Source organism: Echiichthys vipera, assembly GCF_963691815.1.
Source record: "Echiichthys vipera genome assembly, chromosome: 15".
NCBI lineage: Eukaryota > Metazoa > Chordata > Actinopteri > Perciformes > Trachinidae > Echiichthys > Echiichthys vipera.
The window spans coordinates 23871238-23893916 of NC_139840.1; the positions used below are offsets into that span (position 1 = coordinate 23871238).

General features: G+C 42.5%; 1 protein-coding gene across 5 annotated transcripts in view; it reads right to left on the minus strand.

The window, feature by feature from the left end:
- Positions 1–22679, minus strand: part of rnf220a (ring finger protein 220a) — a gene marked incomplete at its 5' end in the record, with an annotated part of 160303 nt that overhangs the window by 22944 nt on the left and 114680 nt on the right. For 3 of the 5 annotated variants that reach the window (XM_083929030.1, XM_083929028.1, XM_083929027.1), the window contains 6 exons: positions 2240–2369; positions 3843–3967; positions 6934–6976; positions 9406–9501; positions 14207–14255; positions 22501–22630. In XM_083929030.1, the coding sequence (XP_083785156.1) occupies positions 2240–2369; positions 3843–3967; positions 6934–6976; positions 9406–9501; positions 14207–14255; positions 22501–22630 (573 nt within the window). The remainder of the gene's footprint in view (positions 1–2239; positions 2370–3842; positions 3968–6933; positions 6977–9405; positions 9502–14206; positions 14256–22500; positions 22631–22679) is intronic. The other 2 variants (XM_083929031.1, XM_083929029.1) reach the window with 1 other exon arrangement.

A 22679-nucleotide genomic window follows, 5' to 3' on the forward strand; every position in this document is an offset into this window, starting at 1 on the left:
CAAGTATTCATTTAAAAAATGTTTGCAGATCTCCCCGAATGTCTGGTCAAAGAAGTTTACTTATTGTAAAATTATGTAGGCAAAGTTTTTGTTTTTGCTTCTTTTTAAGACAACATTTAACATTTGAGAACTAAGGCTACTTCTGTTAAATGGAAATAATGGTTTTGCACACAATTAGTTAATAAATATCTTTAAGTAAAATATATAAATATATATAAAAAAGTATAGTTTTGGAATCAGTACCAAAACTCCAGCTTCAAATTGGCTTTAGTATAAAAAAAAACACAACCCTATAGTAAGCAATTACGATGAAAACTTGTAAAAAAAAAAACTCTCTTTAATGTATCCTGCAGAGTTAAAAGTAAAAGATAGTTACTTTCCAGCTCGTAAAACCGAGACTTAGGCAGACACAGACAGACAGACAGACAGAAAGTCCACTGGACAGATAAAGAAAGCCCTCTGTCTGTGCTGTGGGTCCTTTCAACCTTGCTAAGCCGGTGCGAGACACAGGGAAGTCTCCCCTCACACAGAGTTGAATCATAAACTGATCTTGTTCGATTTTTTCCTCCCTCTCCCCGTCCCTCCTCCCTCTTGAAAGGGCCCTGTTGCCTCTGCCTTTCTTCCTTGCGTTCTCAAAGGGAGGGAAGGATGGTGGCACTTCACAGAGGGATAGGCCCTCTCTTCATCCCGCCAGCTGAGGAGACCCCCCCCCCCTCGCAACATCTCTATATCCGTCTAGCCGGCCGCTGGCTCTCGAGAGCCTGCTGGATTCAGCGGTAAGTGTTAGAACCACTGAGGAGCTTTCAAGACAAAATCCACCTTCTGAGCCTTCTGTCGAGTGTGTGTGTATGTGTGCTTTTCAAGTCGCTCTCCCCAGGCCACCTCGGTTATCTGTGTCACATCACAAGGTGCCCTATTAGAGCGTGGCAGAAGGGTCCTGTGTCTGCTCGTTTAACGACGTAAAAGGGAGATGGGCGATGGATGGAAGGAGCATCGGGGAGATGGACGGACGGGTGGGGTAGCCGCCTCCCACCCCACGAGCTGTTCTGTGCACAGTTTAGTTAAGATTTCAACATTGATCTGTCTCGTGTCCTCTCTCTCTGGCTTGTAGAGAGAGGGGGAGGGAGGGGAGAGAGGGGGGCAGGTGAGGCTCAGCGTGTGTGTGTGTTTAACAACGGATCGAACAGGGAGAGGAGGAGGCGAGCAGGAAGAGCGACAGATGAAAGCCCAGGCAGAGCCAGGACAGTTCAAAAGTCTCCATATGCGCACATCTTGATCGTTTTTCTCCATCTTTCTTTCTCTCCACGTTTTTTCACACAAACACAACTGAGGCCACAATTTTAATCCTCAAACTCTATGTATTCAAACAATTAAACAGAAATCAAATGTGTGTTATCAGCTGCAGTCCTATTTGCAGACATTTTAAAGTCTAAAAAGCTCAGGTCCTCCTATGAGTGATCTGGGAGCTGAATCACAGATGTCCCTAATCTTGGACAAATCTTGCTCAATAAAATCGAAGTTGTGTTAATATTGTTAACTGAAGAATATAATTTTATGTCCATTCAGTGAGCTCAGATCTCACATGAACTAAAGGAAGGAGACATCTAACTAGACGTGTAAATTAGCACATAAGTATTGGTTGATAATCAGCGAATCTAAATTAGCCAAGATTAAGGAAAAAATAGTTAAATTAGTTCAAGTAAGTTTGAAAAATCTCAGAAAAAGGACCGAAAGGGGGCTGTGCCAGAGAGGTATGTTGTGTAACAGAGCAGCCATGCTCCCCAGTGACCAGCTCTCCCATCAACCTCTACACACGGGTCAATTGCCCAGCTAAATGTGTTTTCCTTCCCCTCGCTAACATGGTTGTGTGGGGCTGAGTCTGGGCAAACCTACATCCCTGGCAACATTACAGCTCCCTGGTTACATTCAGTGCTGGTCCTACAGAACCAACACTCCTCACACTGGACAGGAACAGAGGGAACGATGGATAAGCAGAGAAACGATAGGAAGAGGCAGAAAGAGAAAAAGGGAGAGAGAGAAAAAACTGAGCAGATCCTGTCTATGTACAGCTGACTACTGTGACACGGCCACGGAGGGCAGTGAGTCATCTGACAAGCAGACGGCTGGACAGATACATCATCACGCAGGACACACTCCTCTGCACAGACAGATGTGAAATAAAACCAGCAGTATTGTATGAGATGAGATGGTGTGTGTGTGTGTGTGTGTGTGTGTGTACCTCTGAAGCCTCCTTCCAGCAAAGCCGTAGCTCTGATCCTCTTCTGCCCCGCCCACTCGTACTCCTCAAAGCCCCGCCCATTCTCTCCATCCATGTCTGCAGAGTCATCATCGCCCAACGCACCCTCACGCTGACACACACACAGGGGAACGCGTTAATCAGAGCGAAAACTTCCCAAACAGACCTTTTATGAGGTATTTTTGTGCACAATTGAACTGTTTTAAATATGGTGTTGTAGAAGATCTCCATAGCACGCTTTATCTGTACCAAACCATGAGCAGCTGTGAGGACGATAACCTGTATTGTTGAATGTCTTTAGGACACAAATGGCTTATCGAAATCACGTGTTCAGTGTTTGCACAAACTGTACCAAACAACTTAAAGTCTTTGTGGAGCTGCAGATACTGCAATTTTTTCTTATACTCAACATTATCCTCAAAGCTATTTCAAACAACCAGTCCAGTTGTTTTTGACTGAAATTGCTTTGAGGATAACGATGACCTGGACAAATGAGAACATTCACAGGCTATACTCAACATCAAATTCATCAAGCTTGTGAGTAACTCAAGAGACACTCATATTTTTTTCTTCCTTTATTTAATGTTTCTAGAAGAACGTAGGCTCACAGATATGTTTTGCTGTGCTTGATGCTATAATGAAGTCTATTCCACCTTGGAACAGTATCAAATTGGTTGATAGAAACATGTCGTAAAATGATGCATTGCTTGTTTTTATTCTGCCAAAAGTATGTCTTTTGTGGCTAAATTACCTTAACTTACTCCAACTGCTTTAAACTGAAACTCTTCTAGACAATTTGGAGAGACCCTTTGAATGTTTCATTTTCATCTTCATCTTGCTGCAGAAGTAAGTGAGATAAATGATCTGATCAAGCAAGATTGAAACATCTCAGCACAGTATCTGTACTTATGTATGTTATGAAAACACAGCTCACATAGCACGGTACAGCACTGGAATGAACTAAAGCGTGCTAGTGGAAAAAGAGGTATTAGTGTCTCTATAGCTAGTGTAAAGTCAGTGAAGTGAGATACAGGAGGAGTGGTGATTAGTGGAGAAAATTTGTTGTCTCGGGTCTACACCAGGAAAAGAATGGAACGGTTTAGCAACTTCAGGAAAAAAAGGGACCGTGACTAAGAGGTGGTCTACATCTACAGCGAGCAAAGCCAAACTGGCCCTCATCTACGGAGACTAAAGATGTCACTGCATGCCAATGAATAAGATGCAACCATGTCATATGGGATAAACTTCAGCCTTCTACTTCAAAATACTGTTTTTCTCAGCTGTGCAGAGGCATAATTTAATAATGGACCTGTGAATTATTGATCTCTGTGATCTTTCAGACAGTTACTCCCATATGATGTGAATGCAGCACCTCCATGTAAGAGGTGATCAATATCTAGAGGAACTACAGTTGCTATTGGTTGATCCGCACTAATCTACAGAAGTGATTGGACAGCATCTACAGGAAGTAAAGAGGTGACTGGTCAGCATCTACAGGAAGTAAAGAGGTGACACGTCAGCATCTACAGGAAGAGAAGGGTTTCGATAGGCTGTCCGACTGGTTCGGGGCCCAGGATTGCACTACCTGGATCAGGCATTGTTCCACATGTCTACTCATCTCCTCCTCGCTCCCAGCCAAGGGGGCGCTGCACAGCGGACATACCTGGCCCCCCTCCTCAGGCTTCCTCCTCTTCATCTTTCCTATGCGGGCTGGAAATGGACAGTCAAGAGAGAAAGAGACAGGAGACATTTTTATTGTTTAAGTTTTGAGCATGTTTCCTTAGATAATAACATCACTGGTTTCAAGGCACGGGAGAGAATAAAAAAAAAGACCTACAGGGATTTTTACGTCAGATTGGATCATGTACAGTATAGCTCAAGTCTAGAAGCATGAGAGACGGCTGAGTTGGCTAAACTTGGCCCCTTCTGAAATGTGACAGTCTCAATCCTCTTCCTACACTCTACATCCAGCCCATTCCTCTCCCTCGGTTTCTCCTCCCTCCCCTCCCGTGCCCTCCTGTCACAGCCCCCCCCCACACACACACACACCACCACCACCACACACACACATTTAATTAGAAATTTAACAGAGCAGAACAGCCGTCATTGCGCCCCAAGTCTCTGTCGTTTTTTCTTAACTGCAAATGGCGCGCAGGGACATTAATTTTTAGCTGGCTGGGAAAGCAGAGGAGGCCAAGAGGGAACCGTGGTGAGGGATTGAGGGAGAGGAGGAGGACATAAGGCAATACTCCATAACTGCAGGGAAAGATGGAGGGAGTGAGGCTGGGAGGGTTAAAAAGAGAAACGGCCTCCTCCTCCTCTTGCCAATTCTCCCCTGACGCTAATCGAGGGGAGCGTTGTTAGGTAGAGAAGGGAAAGAGCTGCTAATTAGGTCCGGCAGGGTCCCCTCCTCCCCGCCCCCCCACACATGAGAATGATTCCTGGTTCCACATGAGGGCAGAACAAAAGTAATGGAGGGCGAAGTTTAAACTAAGTCTCTGTCATAGGCTCTGAGTGAAAAAGGCGGCGTTATCAGTGGGCTGCCTCAACACTGGAAACACCAATGTGCTAAGGCAGGTGCTTTAAACCTCTGTTGAAATCCAGTATTGTGGACCCAGGCTCATGATGATTCTTGTCCTGCAACCTATTTTAGGTACCGACGACCAATGGCTGAACGAGCTATTCAAGCATCCCAGTACGCCAAAAAAGTGTTTTTTATTCTTATTTTCAACTGCTGCTTCCTACTGTGACCACTTTAAAATCATCACCCGTGTCAAACCATTTATGAACTCTACAATGACTCCTATCAAGCAAAGTGATGTGGTGTAACACAAAGAAGCCCCAGTATTTACTGATGAGCCCTATTTATTCCTAATTTAAAAAAAATACATTTGAGTCACAGAGCTAAGGATCAAAAAAACATAACCAGGATAAAAAAACAGCAGCTAGCTACAAATGACAAATGTCTGTGCTAAATCTGTACAATGTGTGAAGTTTAACTCAACTGGTTTATATTGAATCCAATATATTATGTTTTCATGCAGGATAGCGCATTCATATTTGGGTTGTGTTTTACAAAAATAGAGCAAGCAGATTTGCAATTTCTAGATTCCTGGATGAGGAAATACAGAAGCAACTTGTAAAATGGATGAAAAACTTTTTTAGTTTGTGCAAAAGACGGAAAATCCTTTAACCAGATGGTCAGAAGAGTCTAAGAGTCATTTAAAAAGCTTCTGGGTTCTTAAAAGATCATCAGGTGAAAAAGCTCGGTGACTTCAATGTAATAGTAATACATTTAAAAAAGGAACTATTAAGAGCTCAAAATGATCTTGGCTCTTGCAATATGATGCTTTGGGCAAACTATAAAATGGCATAACAGGTGCTGGACCAGGTATCATAAGAAAACCTAAAAGTCCACACAATGTAATGTCATCTCATTTCATCTTCAACCACTTATCCGGGGTCGGGTCGCGGGGGCAGCAGCTTTAGCAGGGGACCCCAAACTTCCCTTTCCTGGGCCACATTAACCAGCTCTAACTGGGGGATCCTGAGGCGTTCCCAGGCCAGTGTGGAGATATAATCTCTCCACCTGGTCCTGGGTCTTCCCTGAGGCCTCCTCCCAGCTGGACGTGCCTGGAACACCTCCCTAGGGAGGCGCCCAGGGGGCATCCTTACTAGATGCCCAAACCACCACAACTGGCTCCTTTCAATGCAAAGGAGCAGCGGCTCTACTCCGAGTTCCTCACGGATGGCTGAACTTCTCCCCCTCTCTCTAAGGGAGACTCCAGCCACCCTCCTGAGAAAACCCAGTTTGGCCGCTTGTACCCGCGACCTCGTTCTTTGGGTCATGACCCAGCTTTCATGACCATAGGTGAGGGTAGGAACGAAGATTGAACGGTAGATCGAGAGCTTTGCCTTCCGTCTCAGCGCTCTTTTCGTCACAACGGTGCGGTAGAGCGACTGCAGCTCCGCCCCCGCTGCTCCGATTCTCAGGCCAAACTCACGCTCCATCGTCCCCTCACTCGTGAACATGATCCCGAGGTACTTGAACTCCTTCACTTGGGGTCAGGACTCATTCCCTACCTGGAGTAAGCAATCCACCGGTTTCCTGCTGAGAGCCAATGTAAGCTCCCAAATGCAAAATATGTTGCTACTACACTGTTCTTCAGACTAATTAACTCTGAAGCTTTCAGTACGCTCTCAAATCATCAATGAGGAATGAGAGATAGACATCCCCTGACCCCTGAGCATATATTTAATCAAAACACACACCTTTCAGAGAGTAAAAACATCAGGTAAGAAAGGACCATAATCACAGAACTATTTCTTCTCCTGTGCCTTAACACCAGTGACATTGTAATGCATTTGTGGTGATTAGTTCTTTCCATTTCATCAATTATTTTTGTACTTTTTATACATTATTCTCCTGCAACTTGAATGCCACATATATAAAATGTAAAAAAATATAATTTACTTTTTTATGTTCCAATGTATCCTATATTAATCTCTAAAATGTAAGTTTTGTTTATATTTTTCCAGACAAAAAACAAGTCTGAGTTCAGTAACAAACCCTCAGTAAAGATATTTAGATGCAATACATTTGTCAGAGCCATATAAAGCACAATAATAATCAATATTAATCATCACTCAGGAGATGAAACGTTGTATGTACATACCATTCAATCTTGTTTGCCTGTTTGCTCGAACTCGTAAAAATGTCTGCAAGCAGAGACGGGAAGAAGAAAAGAAAGAGAGGAAATATACATTAGATACCAAACAAACAATATAACATGTTTACAAGTTGACATTTCACTTCCCAGAGTGGGATTGCTTTGGATGCTGAGACTGGGGCACTGTAAACAAACCTACTTCTCTACTGTTTTCCACATCCTCCATGACTGTCAGGGCTCACTCACACAGCTCATTGTGCAGCCGCGAAAACTCACAGCTGCAAACCGCCCGACTGTGTTTCCAGACACTGCACATCACTGTAAACTCAAGCCCGTGTCTTTTATTACATACGGATGGAAAAGGATTGAAAGTGGCGCTCGTATCGGCAGAAAGTACTCATGTCCGGCGCCATGTTGGCTTGTTTTGATCACGTGACGCGCGCTGGAGACGGAAGTGGGGAAACGTCACTTGTTGTTCCGGGTTTCGACCGCAAGGGGGAAGCAACGGGTTTCATTTAACGGTCTACTTCCTATGAATGCTTCTCTAACTACTAGGCCTGCTGATAGTTATCCAAAAAAGCCAAAACTGAGCTTGGCAGTTTGATGTTTGTCCAACAGTCTCTCCTTTTTACTCTCAGAGTGTTAAAAATGTCTCTGTTTCTGCTGGTTTATTCAGCTATTGAGTATTTTCTGTCTGCAGCAGATTATTTACAGTTTTGTAACTATTTGAATTTTTTTTGTATAATCATTTTTTATTTATTTTCATGTATTCTACCAATTCCACCATGATGTAGCATAATAATACCTTGTTATTACATAAAAAAATGAACATTTAATAAAAAATTTAAAATACAACTGTTAGTGGAGGAAGAAGTTCTCATAAATAAGAGTAGCAATACAAAAATATAAATTACTTACTCACTAAAACCCTGCTTGAGTAAATTTACAGGTATTATCAGAAAAATATGCTCAAAAAATCAATCAGTATTAGGTAAGTTGTGAAACATTGAAATTAAAAAAGAATTATGAAATAATTATGAAATATAAGAGCTTTTACTCTATTTTGTTTTTTTATATTTCCGTAAAATGGAAAAAAAAATGTTTATTAGGGGGGAATATTGGATCTTATCGATGTGAAATTATTGACAACACAAAGACAGCCCTTTGTATAAGGGGCCAAAAGCCACAGCGATTGAGAACTACTGGTTTAATTTTAAATAATGCATTGTATTTTTCTAGCTCATCATATGTTTTGATGTAAATCTGCAATGACGGTACATTGCAAAAGCTGTAAAAGTATAAATCAGTGAATAAAGAGTGTAAAAGTACCTCAAAATTGTGCTTAAGTAGCACTTGATTAATCGTAGTCAGTTACTTTCCACCACTGGCAACTGTGTTGTACAATTAAATTCTACATTTATCTAGTGACTGTTGAACATTTGGGGTCTTGGGTAGTTCATGATGCCTGGGGTAAATCCCCTGTATCATTAAGAATAATGGTCTTATCATTAAAAGTATAGCATTAAGAAATGAATTAACTTCCCGTCTCTTGCAGAATGTGCACCTCCGGATCTACTGGGATTCCAACCCAAAGGCCTGTATGTCTTTAGCGATGTGCTGACTAAAGCCTCCCCGCTCGCAGTTATGGATGTCCTCTCTTTGACACGGCAACAGTGAGTAGGCAGTGGCTCCTCTCACCGTTGGCCCATCGTCCATCAGTGAGAGCCGACATGCAGTCAGGCTTTCTCCTTCTGTTCAAGCCCTCCATCCATCTCCTCACTCCTTCCCTCTCTACCCTCCCCTCCCCTCCCCTCCCCTCACCGCTGCCACTTGAGTTATAGGCCCACTTGCCTCGCGTGGTCACTACTACCGTATCATTATGATACACTCACTGAATGGCTCTGGATAGGTCAGCTTTTTAGAGGTAAGGGAAGAAGGTAAAGAGGAAAAGAGTACTGAGGCGGACTGACAGGTAGCGAGAAGGTGGCGAAGTCTGCCATTACGCTTCATTTTCAGGGTGGTAAAAAGAGTCACCATTGACTTAATCATTTGTAAAATATAAGGTGATTTCAGCAGTTTCACCTAATGAGAAAATCTACTTTATCGCTATAAGGTCTTTATGAGCTGTGTCATCCTGAACGTATGGATGTAACGTCTCGTGTGGACTTAATAGTTCTTATTTTATGGTGTGAGGGGGGAAAGCCACTTAACCTGGAGATACATCATAGCCAGAAGAATCAACCCGGAACAAACTTTGATGAATTTAAGAGATAAAAGCAGTCAGGGGGGGCTTTCAAGACGTCTGCAATTTAAGGAGATTGGCCCGTTGGTCAGCGTAACTGCTGAGAGGGCATTAAAATCAAAATCCACCTTAATCCTCTGCTGCTAGCGTACACGGTTGTACATCTGTCAGAATTAAGGAATTTCATAAATCTTTGTTAATCAACCCTTCTGTGTGTGTGTGCCTGTGAGTTTGACCTGGTATCTGTCGGAGTGGTGGGCGTCTTCAGAGGACAGCGGCGAGACCACAGGAGACTCTCCCTCACGCTTGATGTGCACCGACAACAGCATCGACTAGAGAGAGAGAGAGAAATAAAATGTCTTCTATATGCAGATGATGTTGTTATATTATCACCTCCGGAGTAATGATTACAGTTGACAGTTGCTACATGGGAATAATCAATAAACATGGATGAGGCAAGAGTAATGCTGTTTCAAAAATAAATTTAGATCTAAGGAAAACAGATACCATTCCACTGTCGGAGAGATAACACTCCCGTACACCTTAGCTTGTCTTGACAATACGGTCATTTGAATGATTTTACATGACAGTAAGGTCCATGCAAACTCAATGCAAAAAGGAAACATTGTGCTCAAGAAAATACACAAAAGTTTGCATTCGAAGTGGCAATCAAAACACAAATAATGGGAGACATTGAAGTGGCAAAAGACCCTCCGACAACTGTTCTTACGGAAAGTTATACGCAATTTTCCGTGTCCAGCCCCTGCAGTGAAGAACCTGTCTAGGTCACAAAACTGCGAGGTAAGGTTTAGTAAGATATCGTGGTTTAGGCTAAAATAAGTAAATTCTTTACATAATTTATGTAGATGGTATTAGTAAAGTACGTAAGTTACGTAACAGAAGTACGTTTAAAAAACACTGACAAAAACAGCCGTCTCCCGGGGGAAAGTCCTGTGTTTTTTTGACCAATGCGTCCACCCCGACCTCCCCCCTATGCGGACTTAGTTGCTCTTTATACTACTAGGCAACCCTTTGCATCGTGCCTAACAATAACGTTGGTTAAACACACATTGAATAATGCATTACTTTTAGGCATAAGTAGTGGTAGGCCGATACATCGGCCGGCCGATATTTGCGTTTTTTTAGGTTTATCGCCCGTTTTGATATGCAGTATTTTGTTGTAGCATGTATCTGATACTTCCTCATGTATCATACATGTATTGAATGAGCTGTGAGGGTGAGGCAACAAAGCGAATACACCCTGTGTGTGATTTAATGAAATTTTTTTTTGAGAATACGCATACTAAAGCAACATGACAGCTCCCCAAAAGTGAAGCCAAAACCTGTTGATCGACTCCTGGGGGCACATCAAATGATTGTTTCCCAAAGATGGTTTGTGTCATTTCGGCTAGTTCTGATCATGCTGAGATATGTTCAGGTTAGTGATAGACCGATACAACTATTGGTTTGTTCACCAATAGTTTTTTCCCGGCATTGTTTACAGACAGGCGTCCACAGGAAGCTCCGTGTTCTGGAGACGCCTTTTTTATTTCTTTTATTTAAATTGAGACTCGTAACATTTGTTATCATCATTGTGTCATTTTTATTAAACTGAGGGAGCAAATGTAGTATCGGCTCCAAATATCAGCTCAAGAAAATCGGCAGTCTGTATCGGTCATCGGCTAAGGCTGATGGAAAAACATCGGTATAGGCATCGGCCATAAAAAATCCATATCGGTCGATCCCTAGATAAGTACGAACAGTGAATGAGAACAGGCTGAAATAGCAGTAAAAGAAACAAGTTGAGGTTTCATTCAAGTGTAAGCACTGAATGAAGTTGAAGTGTAAATTTAAATCTAAGTTCTGAAAGGAGATTCAGCTGAAGTCGAAGTACTGGAAGCGATGGAAATGTTGTGAGAGCATGGAGAGCAGTTGTAGCAAATAAAAAGATAAAAAGATGAAAACAGTTGCCATGTCAGCCGAAGTGGAGTAAGTAAAGTAACATCCATAATGACTGTAGACCAGTTTGACCTTGTTGTATCAAAGAGTAAAAGAATGTAATTTGAATCATGGATTTCAATTTTATTGCTGCATTACAGGAGATCAGAGAAGGAAAAAAAAAACAGTAATGGAGAATCTTTTACCCTTGGAGGATTTCAAGAGTGTTATTGCCACCGATAGAGCGCCACGTCATTGATGATGACTGTAACCTGCCTGACTTTGTCTATAAAGTCCCTTCCACTGATTAGAGTTAATGTTTATGGGATGTTGAGAGGAGTTAGGGAAGAACGAGAGGAAGAAGGGAGAAGAAGGGAGGAGGAGAGGGTAAACATCTGAAAAGGAGGAGCGTAACTGTCTGACATTACGGGACACTTTCTCTCCATAAAAGTGTCTCACAACACTTGGCACGCACACACACACACACACACACACACACACACACACACACACACACACACACACACACACACACGCATAAAACAACATCCTCTTCTAACCCACTCTGTGACAAAGACAATCCAGGGAATTCTGCAGGTGAAGGAAATGCAAGTAGATAATGATGTGAAAGAAAGAGACCAGGGAAAGAAAAGAGTAAGCAATATCACTTTTTCACAAGGCTTAGTCCTGACAGAGCTAAAGCTGTGTGTGTGTGTGTGTGTGTGTGGCGTGTGTGTGTGAGAGAGTGTGTGTGTGTGTGTGTGTTTTTTTGTTTTTTTTTACAAGGAAGCTATGAAATATTTGTATTTACAGTCGTCTCCTATTAATCAAGCGGAAAGGGGCAGAGCAGAGGCTTAAGTGCTCGACAGCAGTAATCTAATAATAATATGTGAGAAATGACCAACCTCCAGTGCTGCCACAGTAAATTGGACATTATGCATGATGCTTTTATGCCTCTGTGTGAGTGTGTGAGTGTGTGTGTTTTCTCTCTCCTCTTACCCAGGTTTAAAAAGGTCAGGAATCATTTACCTGGGGGCGTTCTGTGAATATGCTTAAGTTTAATCATTAAAATATGACATTTAACGGTTATCTACAGTGAGAGATTATAAATGAATGATCCTCCATTGAAAGTTCTGCTCTTTTAAACCAACCAATTAAATCAATATGCAAAGGGATCAGCTACAAAAAGTGTGCCTTTAAAGCTCCCATTTTATGCTCATTTTCAGGTTCATACTTGTGCTTTGTGTTTCTACTAAAACATGTTTACATGCTTTAATGTTCCAAAAACACGTTATTGTTTCTCTGAATATACCTGTATTTACCCTCTGTCTAAAACGCTCCGTTTCAGCAACTGTCTCTTTAAGCCCCCCTCCTGTATCACCCCATCTGCGCTCTCAACGTCTCTGCACTGTTGTTGCACCCGGGGAATGACTGTAACAGCACCGTGGCAGCACTTTCTTCCTTTATTCAATTCAATTCAACTTTATTTATAGTGTCAAATCATAACAAAAGGTATCTCAGGACACTTTACATAAAGACCACACTCTATGACTTATTTAGGATTTACATAGACTCCGTAGAGTACGATGGCAACAAAAAACCTTCCCTATATATAATGAACACATGTGCATTTCTCTGTGGATTGAGTATTTTGATACTTTCACAGGATTTATGTTGCAACTCGACCTGCCCAATGACCTCAGCCTAGCTAGCAGCACCAAGTGGGCCGAACAGCCCGTACGGGGTGTGATGGGGTTAATCTGCCGTCCAACAGCGCTGGGTGGTGCAAACTGGGGAGGAGATGGCGACAATAGACCCATGTGCTTCAGACTAGCCCTCTCCATTCTCCATGGCCTGCCGATGAATACTAAACGACAGCGCTGAGATGCACAGTCACGGCCGGGGAGGAAGGCCAGTGCTTGCCCCTGCTCTGCTCTGTCTGCCTTTCTCAAGTGCAAGCCCACCCACAGTGCTGTGAGTGCTGCTCTAAGCCTGGGTTAGCACCCAAAGGTGTGTGGGAATGAAAATGGACCCCCAAGTACCCTAAAGCAGGGGGCACGGTGCGGACGGACAGTGTGAGTGCTCCCTAACTCATCTACAAGAGAAAAATGGAGTGAGGCCTTTTTGTTTCCAGCCATGTTAGATAAAGTCACACTGAAGCTTGTTCATATTATATAATATTTAAAATATTATAGCGGTTTAATGTATTATACAGTGAAGCTCTCCATATCATGATATCCCTGTTTAAGGAACTGGTTTCTGTATCAGTGGAAGTTAGGGAGAAAAAAGTGTTTTCCCAAATACACTTACTGATGTGATTGTACGTTAAACGAGCTAGCTGAGAGTTAGGTAAAGGAAGAAAGCCTTTAACAGGGAAATATGTCGGGAGAAAAAACTAAATAATAAAAAACTGCATGAACAAGCACATTTAATGCATGTCAGAACCACAAGATTTAAGGTTTTTTGATTTTCCTCAAAATAAGTTTCCCAAAAAAGAAAATATGCTTTTATTGATTTTTTCCTGTATTTTATTCTAGACATCATGTTAAGGGCAGATAAAAGCTTTTCTTTTCTTATAAAATCAATCTGAGTCTGTCAGCTAGTGATGTGTTCAGGTGCGTCAGTGGATGCAGACACTATAAGCGCATGCCTACTTGATGAAATCATGAATCTGCCTTCCCACAATTTTGACGTTATCTGTCTTTTTCTTCCTTTTTTTGACTGTCTGCATCTCAGACTCTGTAATTGGAACAATCACAGTCCAGTGCCTCTCAGCCCGGCTGCCTGTTGGACCACAGGAGATATGAGACAGAGGCCTACAGTACAGCTGGTTTACACTTAGCGCAGCAGAGAGGAACAGAGGCATCAAGAGCATCCGCTCTGACAGATGGACAGTAAAGAATGACACTACATATCATTTATAAAAAAGCGTCACGATGTTGTTTCATTTAACTAGGTTTACAATGCACACATCTAATTTTGTAGTCAATCATTTTAAATCTTGAGGGGTACTTGATTTCAGCCTGAATCAAAAGGTAAGATTCCACATATAGACATCATATTGTGTAAAGAATACAGAAAAACTGAGGTTCAGCTCACCTTCGGGGTTCCTGGAGTGGCCGCTCCATCCTTGGGTGAAGGGTTCTTACTGCAGTCGAGAAAGAAGAGAAAAATAGGATGTGGTGAGTTTGTTAGATGATGAAGTGCAGTGTTGAATCTGGTCTGTGTGCTTTTTTAACTCCTCTTCCACGTACTGACACAACGTCATTTCGGAAGGTGTATATACGGAAACACCAGAAACTGTTGGAAAACTGTAGGATATCATGGGTCACTGTACACCAGTGTGCTAGACTGGATTTCACAACTTCACATCTCTTTCCCCTTTTATCCATCCATCCGTCCATCTCCTGATACAATATTTGATGGCAATTGAAAACATTACTGCTAATAACAGAATTACGAAGAACATCTGATCGATATTCTTCACCGAGGCACGCACACACACACACACACACACACACACACACACACACACACACACACACACACACACACACACACACACACACACACACACACACACACACACACACACACACACACACACACACACACACACACACACACACACATAGACATATATATAATTTGTTGCAGTGGCAAAAGCAGGAAATATCTGATATGACAGTGATTTGGTTTGTCAGCCTGCAGCTGCTTTGACTCTGAAGCATGTGGAGGACAATCGGCTGACTTGCAAATATTTTAGGGAAGAAGGGAAGGAGTGGGGGGGGGGGGGGGGTATTAAGTTGTTAGACACTAAGAAAGGCAGAAGGAAAGACCAGGCGACATGTTCCAACAGTTGCCTGTAGATGGATACATTGGTGCATGTGTTTGTGTGACATTTTAGATTATTAGATTAGGGATGAATGATGGTAAGTCCAAATATATGAACTAGCCTCTATTCTGCTACTTTGTTACTTTATGATCTCCTTTTCTGACACTTTAGACATGTGATTACTTTCACTCCTCATTTTAAATTGATCTGTTGTTCCTTTTTCTTTTGTTGCCCTCTCCTCCTTCTCCTTCCCCAATCTCTCTCTCTCTGTTTCCATCCTTCTCTTCTAATTTTGCCTTTGTCTCTCTCTCTATGACATTCATCTGAACACAGAGATACATTTCTCCAGGCTTCTTGAAGCGTTGTGACAGGCTCAACGTTGACAAAGCGTTACAGGGTTGTCATGTTTGCTTTGAGACCCTGTTAGTACTTCAGACCCCCTCGGACACACACACACACACACACACACACACACACACACACACACACACACACACACACACACACACACACACACACACACACACACACACACACACACACACACACACACACACACACACACACACACACACACACACACACACACACACACACACACAGGCACTGAGTGACAGACAGTAGCAACCCATGGAAAAGGGATGCGCCTGAAACTGAACTGAGCGCGACCTCTAATCTGACAGCATGCCTTGGTAGACAGGGATCTCCTTTTTCAATGGCTGGATGGGTGGATAATAAGAATAAGAAGCCTTATTTGTATGTCACTTATCTGAGAAAAGATTTTACAAAGTGGTGCACAAAGAGCAAGACAAGGGAAATATATACGACAGGAATATAATGCATAGCTGCACAGAGATAGAAAGGGATATAAGATGAGATAAAGGGATGGAAGTGTCGTTCATGTCTTTACATTACATCAATTTCTCTTGGAGCTAAAGAGGCACTTCACTGATAGTACAATTAAAGAACAGTTTGAGTATAACTAAACCAGCCCTGTCTCTTTATACGTACGTTTCCATTCAACTAAACTGCATTCTCAATTAAATTGCGAGGAAAATGCATTTTCTCCCGGATCATGTTTGTTTTTGACGTATCACAAACACGCTTCCAATTAAAATCTGCAGAGCAGGTCGGAGTAGATAGATGAGTCAAACAAACAAGGGACATTCGAGTTCACTATTTTAACTTACGTAACGCACTTACATACGTAACTTTACTTAGGTAACAAACATACTTATTTTAACCCAAAGCACTATCATTTACTAAATCTAACCAAGAGTAGTTTTCTTTCAATTCACAACTGCAACCACTTCACAACGTGCACCTGTCGCTGGTATGGAGACACCTTGAAAGAAACGGGATCTGGGAAATAATACGTTTCCCTTGAAATGTAATTGAAAATGTAGTTTAATTGTATGGGAACAGGATTTGACGAAACAGTTGTCACGTCTTCAAACAATGATCAGTGAAAAAACACTGAAACAGGTTCAAGATGAGACATCAAAAGTGTTTTACAGGAAAAGAGCAGGATCAACTTTGACGTATAAATACTCAATTAACATTTGGACCTATATTTGGCATATACCAAGAGGTTAATTAGCACTGAGACACAGGATTGGAACTTTTTAGATTAGTTTTAATTTTTCTGTGTCTGTAAACAAAACCTGCCACTTGCCGATGAGATATTAATAGTTATTAATTGTCGCTGTAGTTTTTTATTCATCCTTAATTTGATGTGATTGACTCATTTATGATCTGAAAAAAGTTGATAGTGCTAGCGAGAGTGTGCATGTGTATCAGTGTACAGTACATACAGGTGTCTGTGTATGTATGTAAATGTATTTGTGTGTGCTGTGAAAATGTGCCTTTCTGTTTCTGTGTGTGTGTGTGTCCCTGTCGATGAGCATCTGTATATTGTCCTGCTACTGTGTGTGTGTGTGTGTGCGTGTGTGTGTGTGTGTGTGTGTGTGTGTGTGTGTGTGTGTGTGTGTGTGTGTGTGTGTGTGTGTGCATGTCTTGTGTGTGTGAGAGCTGAACCTCCACCAACAAAGAGAATAAACATGGGTGACACAGTTAAGCTGCTGTGTAATGCAGGGGAATCTGCCAACACCCCCACCTGTCTTTCCCCCTTTTCTATCCGTGCCTCTGTCATCTCTCTCTCCTTCTCCCCTGTTCTCTCCTTTATTCATTACCTCGAACCTCTGCAGAGGCATCAACAATAACAGCCACCTCTACCCGCTTGTTGACAGTGTCAAACAGCGACAAGAGAAGGAGGGAGAGGGAGAGAGAGGAAGAAGAGAGTAAGAGAGGACAGCAGTTGCATGCCTGCCACGACGGGGGAAAATTGCCACAATGACAGAGGGGATGAAAGAGAGATGAAAGGGAGTGAAAAAAGGGGGGGGGGGAGAAGAGAATGAAGAGAGGTGAGAGAGGGGAAAAGCGGGCAACATAAAGAGAGGGAGATCGAGCGGGGGAAAGATGAAGGAAGACAGAACACGAGGGAAAGAAAGAGAGGGATTGATGGGAGAGTTGGTGTGTCGCTGCCTCTTCTCGCAGCTTCACACGTCTTATTTGCCCGGTTCTATGAATTTTTGATGGGGAGGGTTATGGGGCTGGAAATTCCAGCTGCCTGCCATGTCAAAGCAGGGAGAGGAGTGTGAAAATGAGCAGCACAGCACAGCAAAGCGAAACAAACACACAGACAGAGAGATGGGAGGAGAGGGTGAGGGAAGGAGGAATGAAAGACGGGAGACAAAGCAATTTAAAATGTGTTGTGGTAATGAGGGCTGTGTGTGAACGGGGGGAGAAAGGTGAGGGCGTGTCGGTGCTTCTGAAACTTACAATACACATCGCAAGGACCTTTGACATCATGAACAGGAAGTCTGTTTGAAATCTTTATGATGGCATTTAACCCTGGTTGCGATGGACTACATGAATACAATGTGATTATTACACGCATCATAGAAATGAAGCGGTACACCGCCACATAGACAGTTAGCAAAGTCAGCAGATGTAATAATTAAGGAACATGCACCTGCAACAAAAGTGCATATGAGAGCTTAAATGTATTCAACATGTCCTGCTATGTGCTGAGCCTCTTCTGTCCAGTTTAAAAGTGCAGAGACGGATTGATGTATAAAGGTGAACAAAGGCGACATATTATGCTCATTTTCAGGTTCATATTTGTATGCATGTTTACATGCTTTAATGTTCAAAAAACATATTGTTTTCTTTTCTCAAACTGTCTGAATATACCTGTATGCACCTTCTGAATGAAATGCCCTGTTTAAGACCCCCTCCAGAAAAATCACAGTCTGCTCTGATTGGACAGTGTTTCCAGGTCTTCAGCATCTGCACTCTTTGTGTGTCTGCACCGGGGAATGACTATTTGGCACTTTCTACATCCACGGTACAGTTGTGACATCACAACCAAACAGAAGTCCTGACGGCTCATTTAAAGGTTTAAAGGTTTCAGAGTTTCTGAATACGGGCTGTGTGCATTTTTCAGTGGACTGAGCATTTTGATACTTTCACAGTATTTTTTGTAGTACATTTACCTGCTTTATAATTGCTTTTATAACAATAATGTAAAGACATGTAAATCCATCATGGAATACAAGTCCTTTAAGACATTATCAGTTGAAACCCTGTTTGTATTGACACTTAAGCACATCTGGCCAATCACTGTAGAGAGCCGGAGTATAACGCATCATCATAATTTCCAGCTTTGGAAAGTTGAAAAAAAAACATCTAGATGCAGAGCTCCACAACTCCTGTGGAGCGATTGTTATATTCCGCTGCACCACTTCACATTAGCCACATTACTTTGTCACTTAGGTGAGGAATCATCATTTAACATTGTGCAAACAATCCTTTTTAGATTATCACAACATCAAGACAAACTTATTTAAAGAATAATCAGGGGAAAGTAAATTCTGCAACAGCCAGTATATCTCGACTACTGTACTTAATATGGACCAGAGGGCTGATCAGTAAAACTGCCAACCCTCCTCCAAACCTGGTTAAATCTCCATCAGTTGTACAAAAGTAGAGAGACTGAGTTTGACTGACAGCTAGCAGGGACAGAGCGAGAGAGAAAGAGGGGGAGAGAGAGAGAGAGGGAGATGAATAAGTCTTTTTTCAGTGGGAGTTGGGTGGAATGGAGGGATGGTGCTGGCCTCAAGATACTGATTGCTTTTTGCTTTTTGTGTCGTATGCTGGAGATGTGGGGCCTCACTCTTGTGGAGGCAAATTGATTATGGAGGAGGAGGAGGAGGAGGAGGGAAAGGGAGGAAGAAGAGGAGTAGGGGTATGAAGAGGAGGAGGGGGTGATGGGGTATGTAGATTGCTTTGCCCCCACGAGCCACCTGACGTTTACAGGGCATGATAGATTACCATTTGCACAACAGTGTGTGCGTGCATTTACGTGCGATTTCCATGTCCGTACATGAGAAGCTGCGGCCCATGAACAAGCGGCAGAGCACACAGTCACGAGAGAGGACAGGTTGGCAGCTGTAATCAAACACACACAAATGCAGCGACAGAGAAGAGAAATAGAAAACAAATAGAAAACACGCGGAAGAATTCACAGAAGAGGCCGGACAGATATGGTGGACACACACATTTTTCGCGCCAACCTACTCAAACGCACACGCCCTCGTTTCCATACCCACAGCTCTTTTATTCGGCGAGCGTTGGTCGTCATTAAAGGCAGATTTACTACAAATTGGACCAAATTCCCACTGTCACTTTCAATGATGGCTGCTCCCATGCAGAGAGCCAGGGAGAGGGAGAGACTGTGTGTGAGTGTGTGTGTCTGTGTGTGTGTGTGCTTGATATAGAATGTGGTTTTGTGATAGAAGACACACACACACACACACACACACGCACACACATACACACACACACACACACGCACGCACACACACACACACGCACACACACACTTTGGGCTTTTATTTTATCTCCTGCTACAATTTCCTCTGCCACGCATGCAAAGTCGCACTGAGACGTGTTGTGTGTTCACGTGGGTGTAAAGGAACATTTCTATCAACACATCTTAAAATGTCCTTCTTTGCATCCTCTTTTTTCTCTCGCGGTGGATGGGTTAATGGCGAGTAGCTGAAGCTGCCAGCTGTGACGTTAGCAACCATCTCATCTCACCCCGGGATGACGTTATTTCTTTAAATAACTGTGTGTATGTGTGTGTGTCTCAGACCCACAGAGGGAGGGAAGGGCAGACTACTAACCTTTATTAATTATTAAAACATACACACACACCCCACCATATCAGACAGTGATGGATGGATGGCCCTCACTCAGCTCTCGCATGTAATCTATTCTATTTTACTTTGTTCTATTATATTCTCTAATCCCAAGATCCACCTCTTCGTATCGCATCTCCTGGCTTTCATCGAGTGTGCTCCGTTGTCACGGGGGTGGCTTATTTCACATTACTTTCTCCGTGACAAGTGAACAAACTCTATCGGCTGATGAGGGACAAGAAAAAACAAGTGGACTTTTGCGAACCTTAGATATATTTTTCTTCAACTCTCCATGTATTTTAGTTCTTTCGAAGCCTGTCTCTGTAAAGTTATTTTGTAGTAACTTGTATTTGACAAACACTCATTTTGATCCCTTACATACTTTTCCTAACTCAGGGCTCAACAGTAACCAGGCTGCTGTTGGCAACCGTTTTGAGAATTTGGCAACCAATTATTGGTCTAAAAAAAAAAAAATAAGGACCGCAAACAGAAAAATGTGCACCCTGAAATAACTGAATCTTTAATGTTTGTTGCAATAGTGGTTATTAAATATTGCTGGCATCTGTTTCGGACACAGTTGCAAAATAAATTAAGTTGATTCAAACGGTAAACATTACAAAAAAATGGATTCAACTGACGAACCGGAACAAAAAACAAAGGTCATCAGTTTAGCCGATACATAGCTGCATAGTATCTTAATTACTCAAACTATAAGGGGACAACAAATTCAAAAATCAAAAAGTGGATTTATGGTTTAGTGTAAAGCCCTACAACTTCTCATTTCCTATGCTTCTTAGTTTATCACCACCCTTTCCTCCGTATTCATGGTTCTTTTGAATGATTTCCAAGTGAAGGAACCATTCTGCAACAGGCAAATGTGTATCTTTTCTCCATTCCAAAAACGTTCTCTCTAATGGCCTTGCTGTCTCTACATACATCCATATCTCTTCACCAGGAATAAATACACATGTTGACCTAATGGTAATGTAGAAATGACAGGACTGGGTTAGAGGAAGGCGGAGTGAAAAGAGAGTTTGGGAAGAAACATGGAAAGCTGTGAAGAGGACATAAACAGAAGAGGGCGTACGAGTGAGGACAAAAGGGTGGATAGGACAAGGGAAATGAAATATAGGAGATAAGTGAAGAAAGAAAAGGATGGGGACACAAGAAGGCAGATGAGGGAAAATGGGCAGAAAAAAGAAGGATGAATGAGGACAGTGTCTGGACATGGATAGATGGGAGGAGGGGTATAGGAGAAGTAAACGGGGGTAAATGAAGTGTGATTTCCACGTGGGGTGACGCTATCTGTTGCCCTGTTCCCCCAGGTTAATGGGGACTATCATAAAGCTGGGCCGCTAAGGTGGACACCGGGTCACACACAAACACAGCATCACACGGGCCACACACATATGTACACAAACACACACAGCCAGGCGTGTGGTCAAGGTGAAATATGGATCCTAATGGTTGTGTCCCATCGTTAAAAGGGCTTGGAGTTGATTTATCCACCGTAAAACAGCTCATGCAACTGCCATGAGGAGGAGAAGGGGGGTGGCAGTGAACTTGAGGTCACAGGTTTGAATCCTAATCCCTGCGGGAAACACTTAGCGTTCGGTCGACGGCATGCCTCTGCCTTTTATGCAGATTTATGGCACCAAAATCTCCGCTTGGAAAGAAAAGAAGTCAGTGAGCCTGACATAAAAGCTGAATTAAAGCTCAGCCTTCACCCTATCCCTAAATAATGTCCATCTTTATGAGCCGGGAAAGTATTTGTAAGATTTAAGGATAGATATCAGTTTAATTTATCTGCGGACACGATAAAGATATTCAGAGATGTGTTTCGCTCAGAACGGCAGAAAGACTGAAAACAGAGAGAAAGAGAGCCGGCCTGTGTACATGTTTTATCTCATTAGCTAGCAAGTTGGGTGCTAATACATTCAAGAGTCAGCTGGGTTTTGTTTAGAGTTGCGTTCGTATTTTAGGTCGCCGATACGCAAGCTAACATCCCGAATGTGTAAGCTCATGAAATAACAAAGTCTCCTTTTGTATTTTTACTTTAGCTCAAGAGATACAACATGTAAATGCTTCTGGGGCTGTTAGAGTGCACCGTTGATAGAGCAATGCAAGCCTCCATAAACTAGCCTAACAAGCTAATTCTGTATTGAACAAACAAAGATTACATTTCCTCACACGCTCTACACTCACACACACTCACACACACACCTTTGGAGCTGTTTTTTTTTTATTATAACTTTGAGTGTGTGGGTATATGTGTGCACAAGTTAAAGCCTTACCTGAAGCATATGGCTGCTAGCCTCTCGATCTCAGTCTCCATGTGTTCCTGTAGCTCTCCGGGCCTGAGCAGCACCTGGCAGATGGGACAGATTGGAGCCTGGCTGTCATACAGGGACATCTTTTTTTTACCTGGGGACAAGACAAAGAGAGAACGTCAGTGTGTGTTTAGGACAAACAT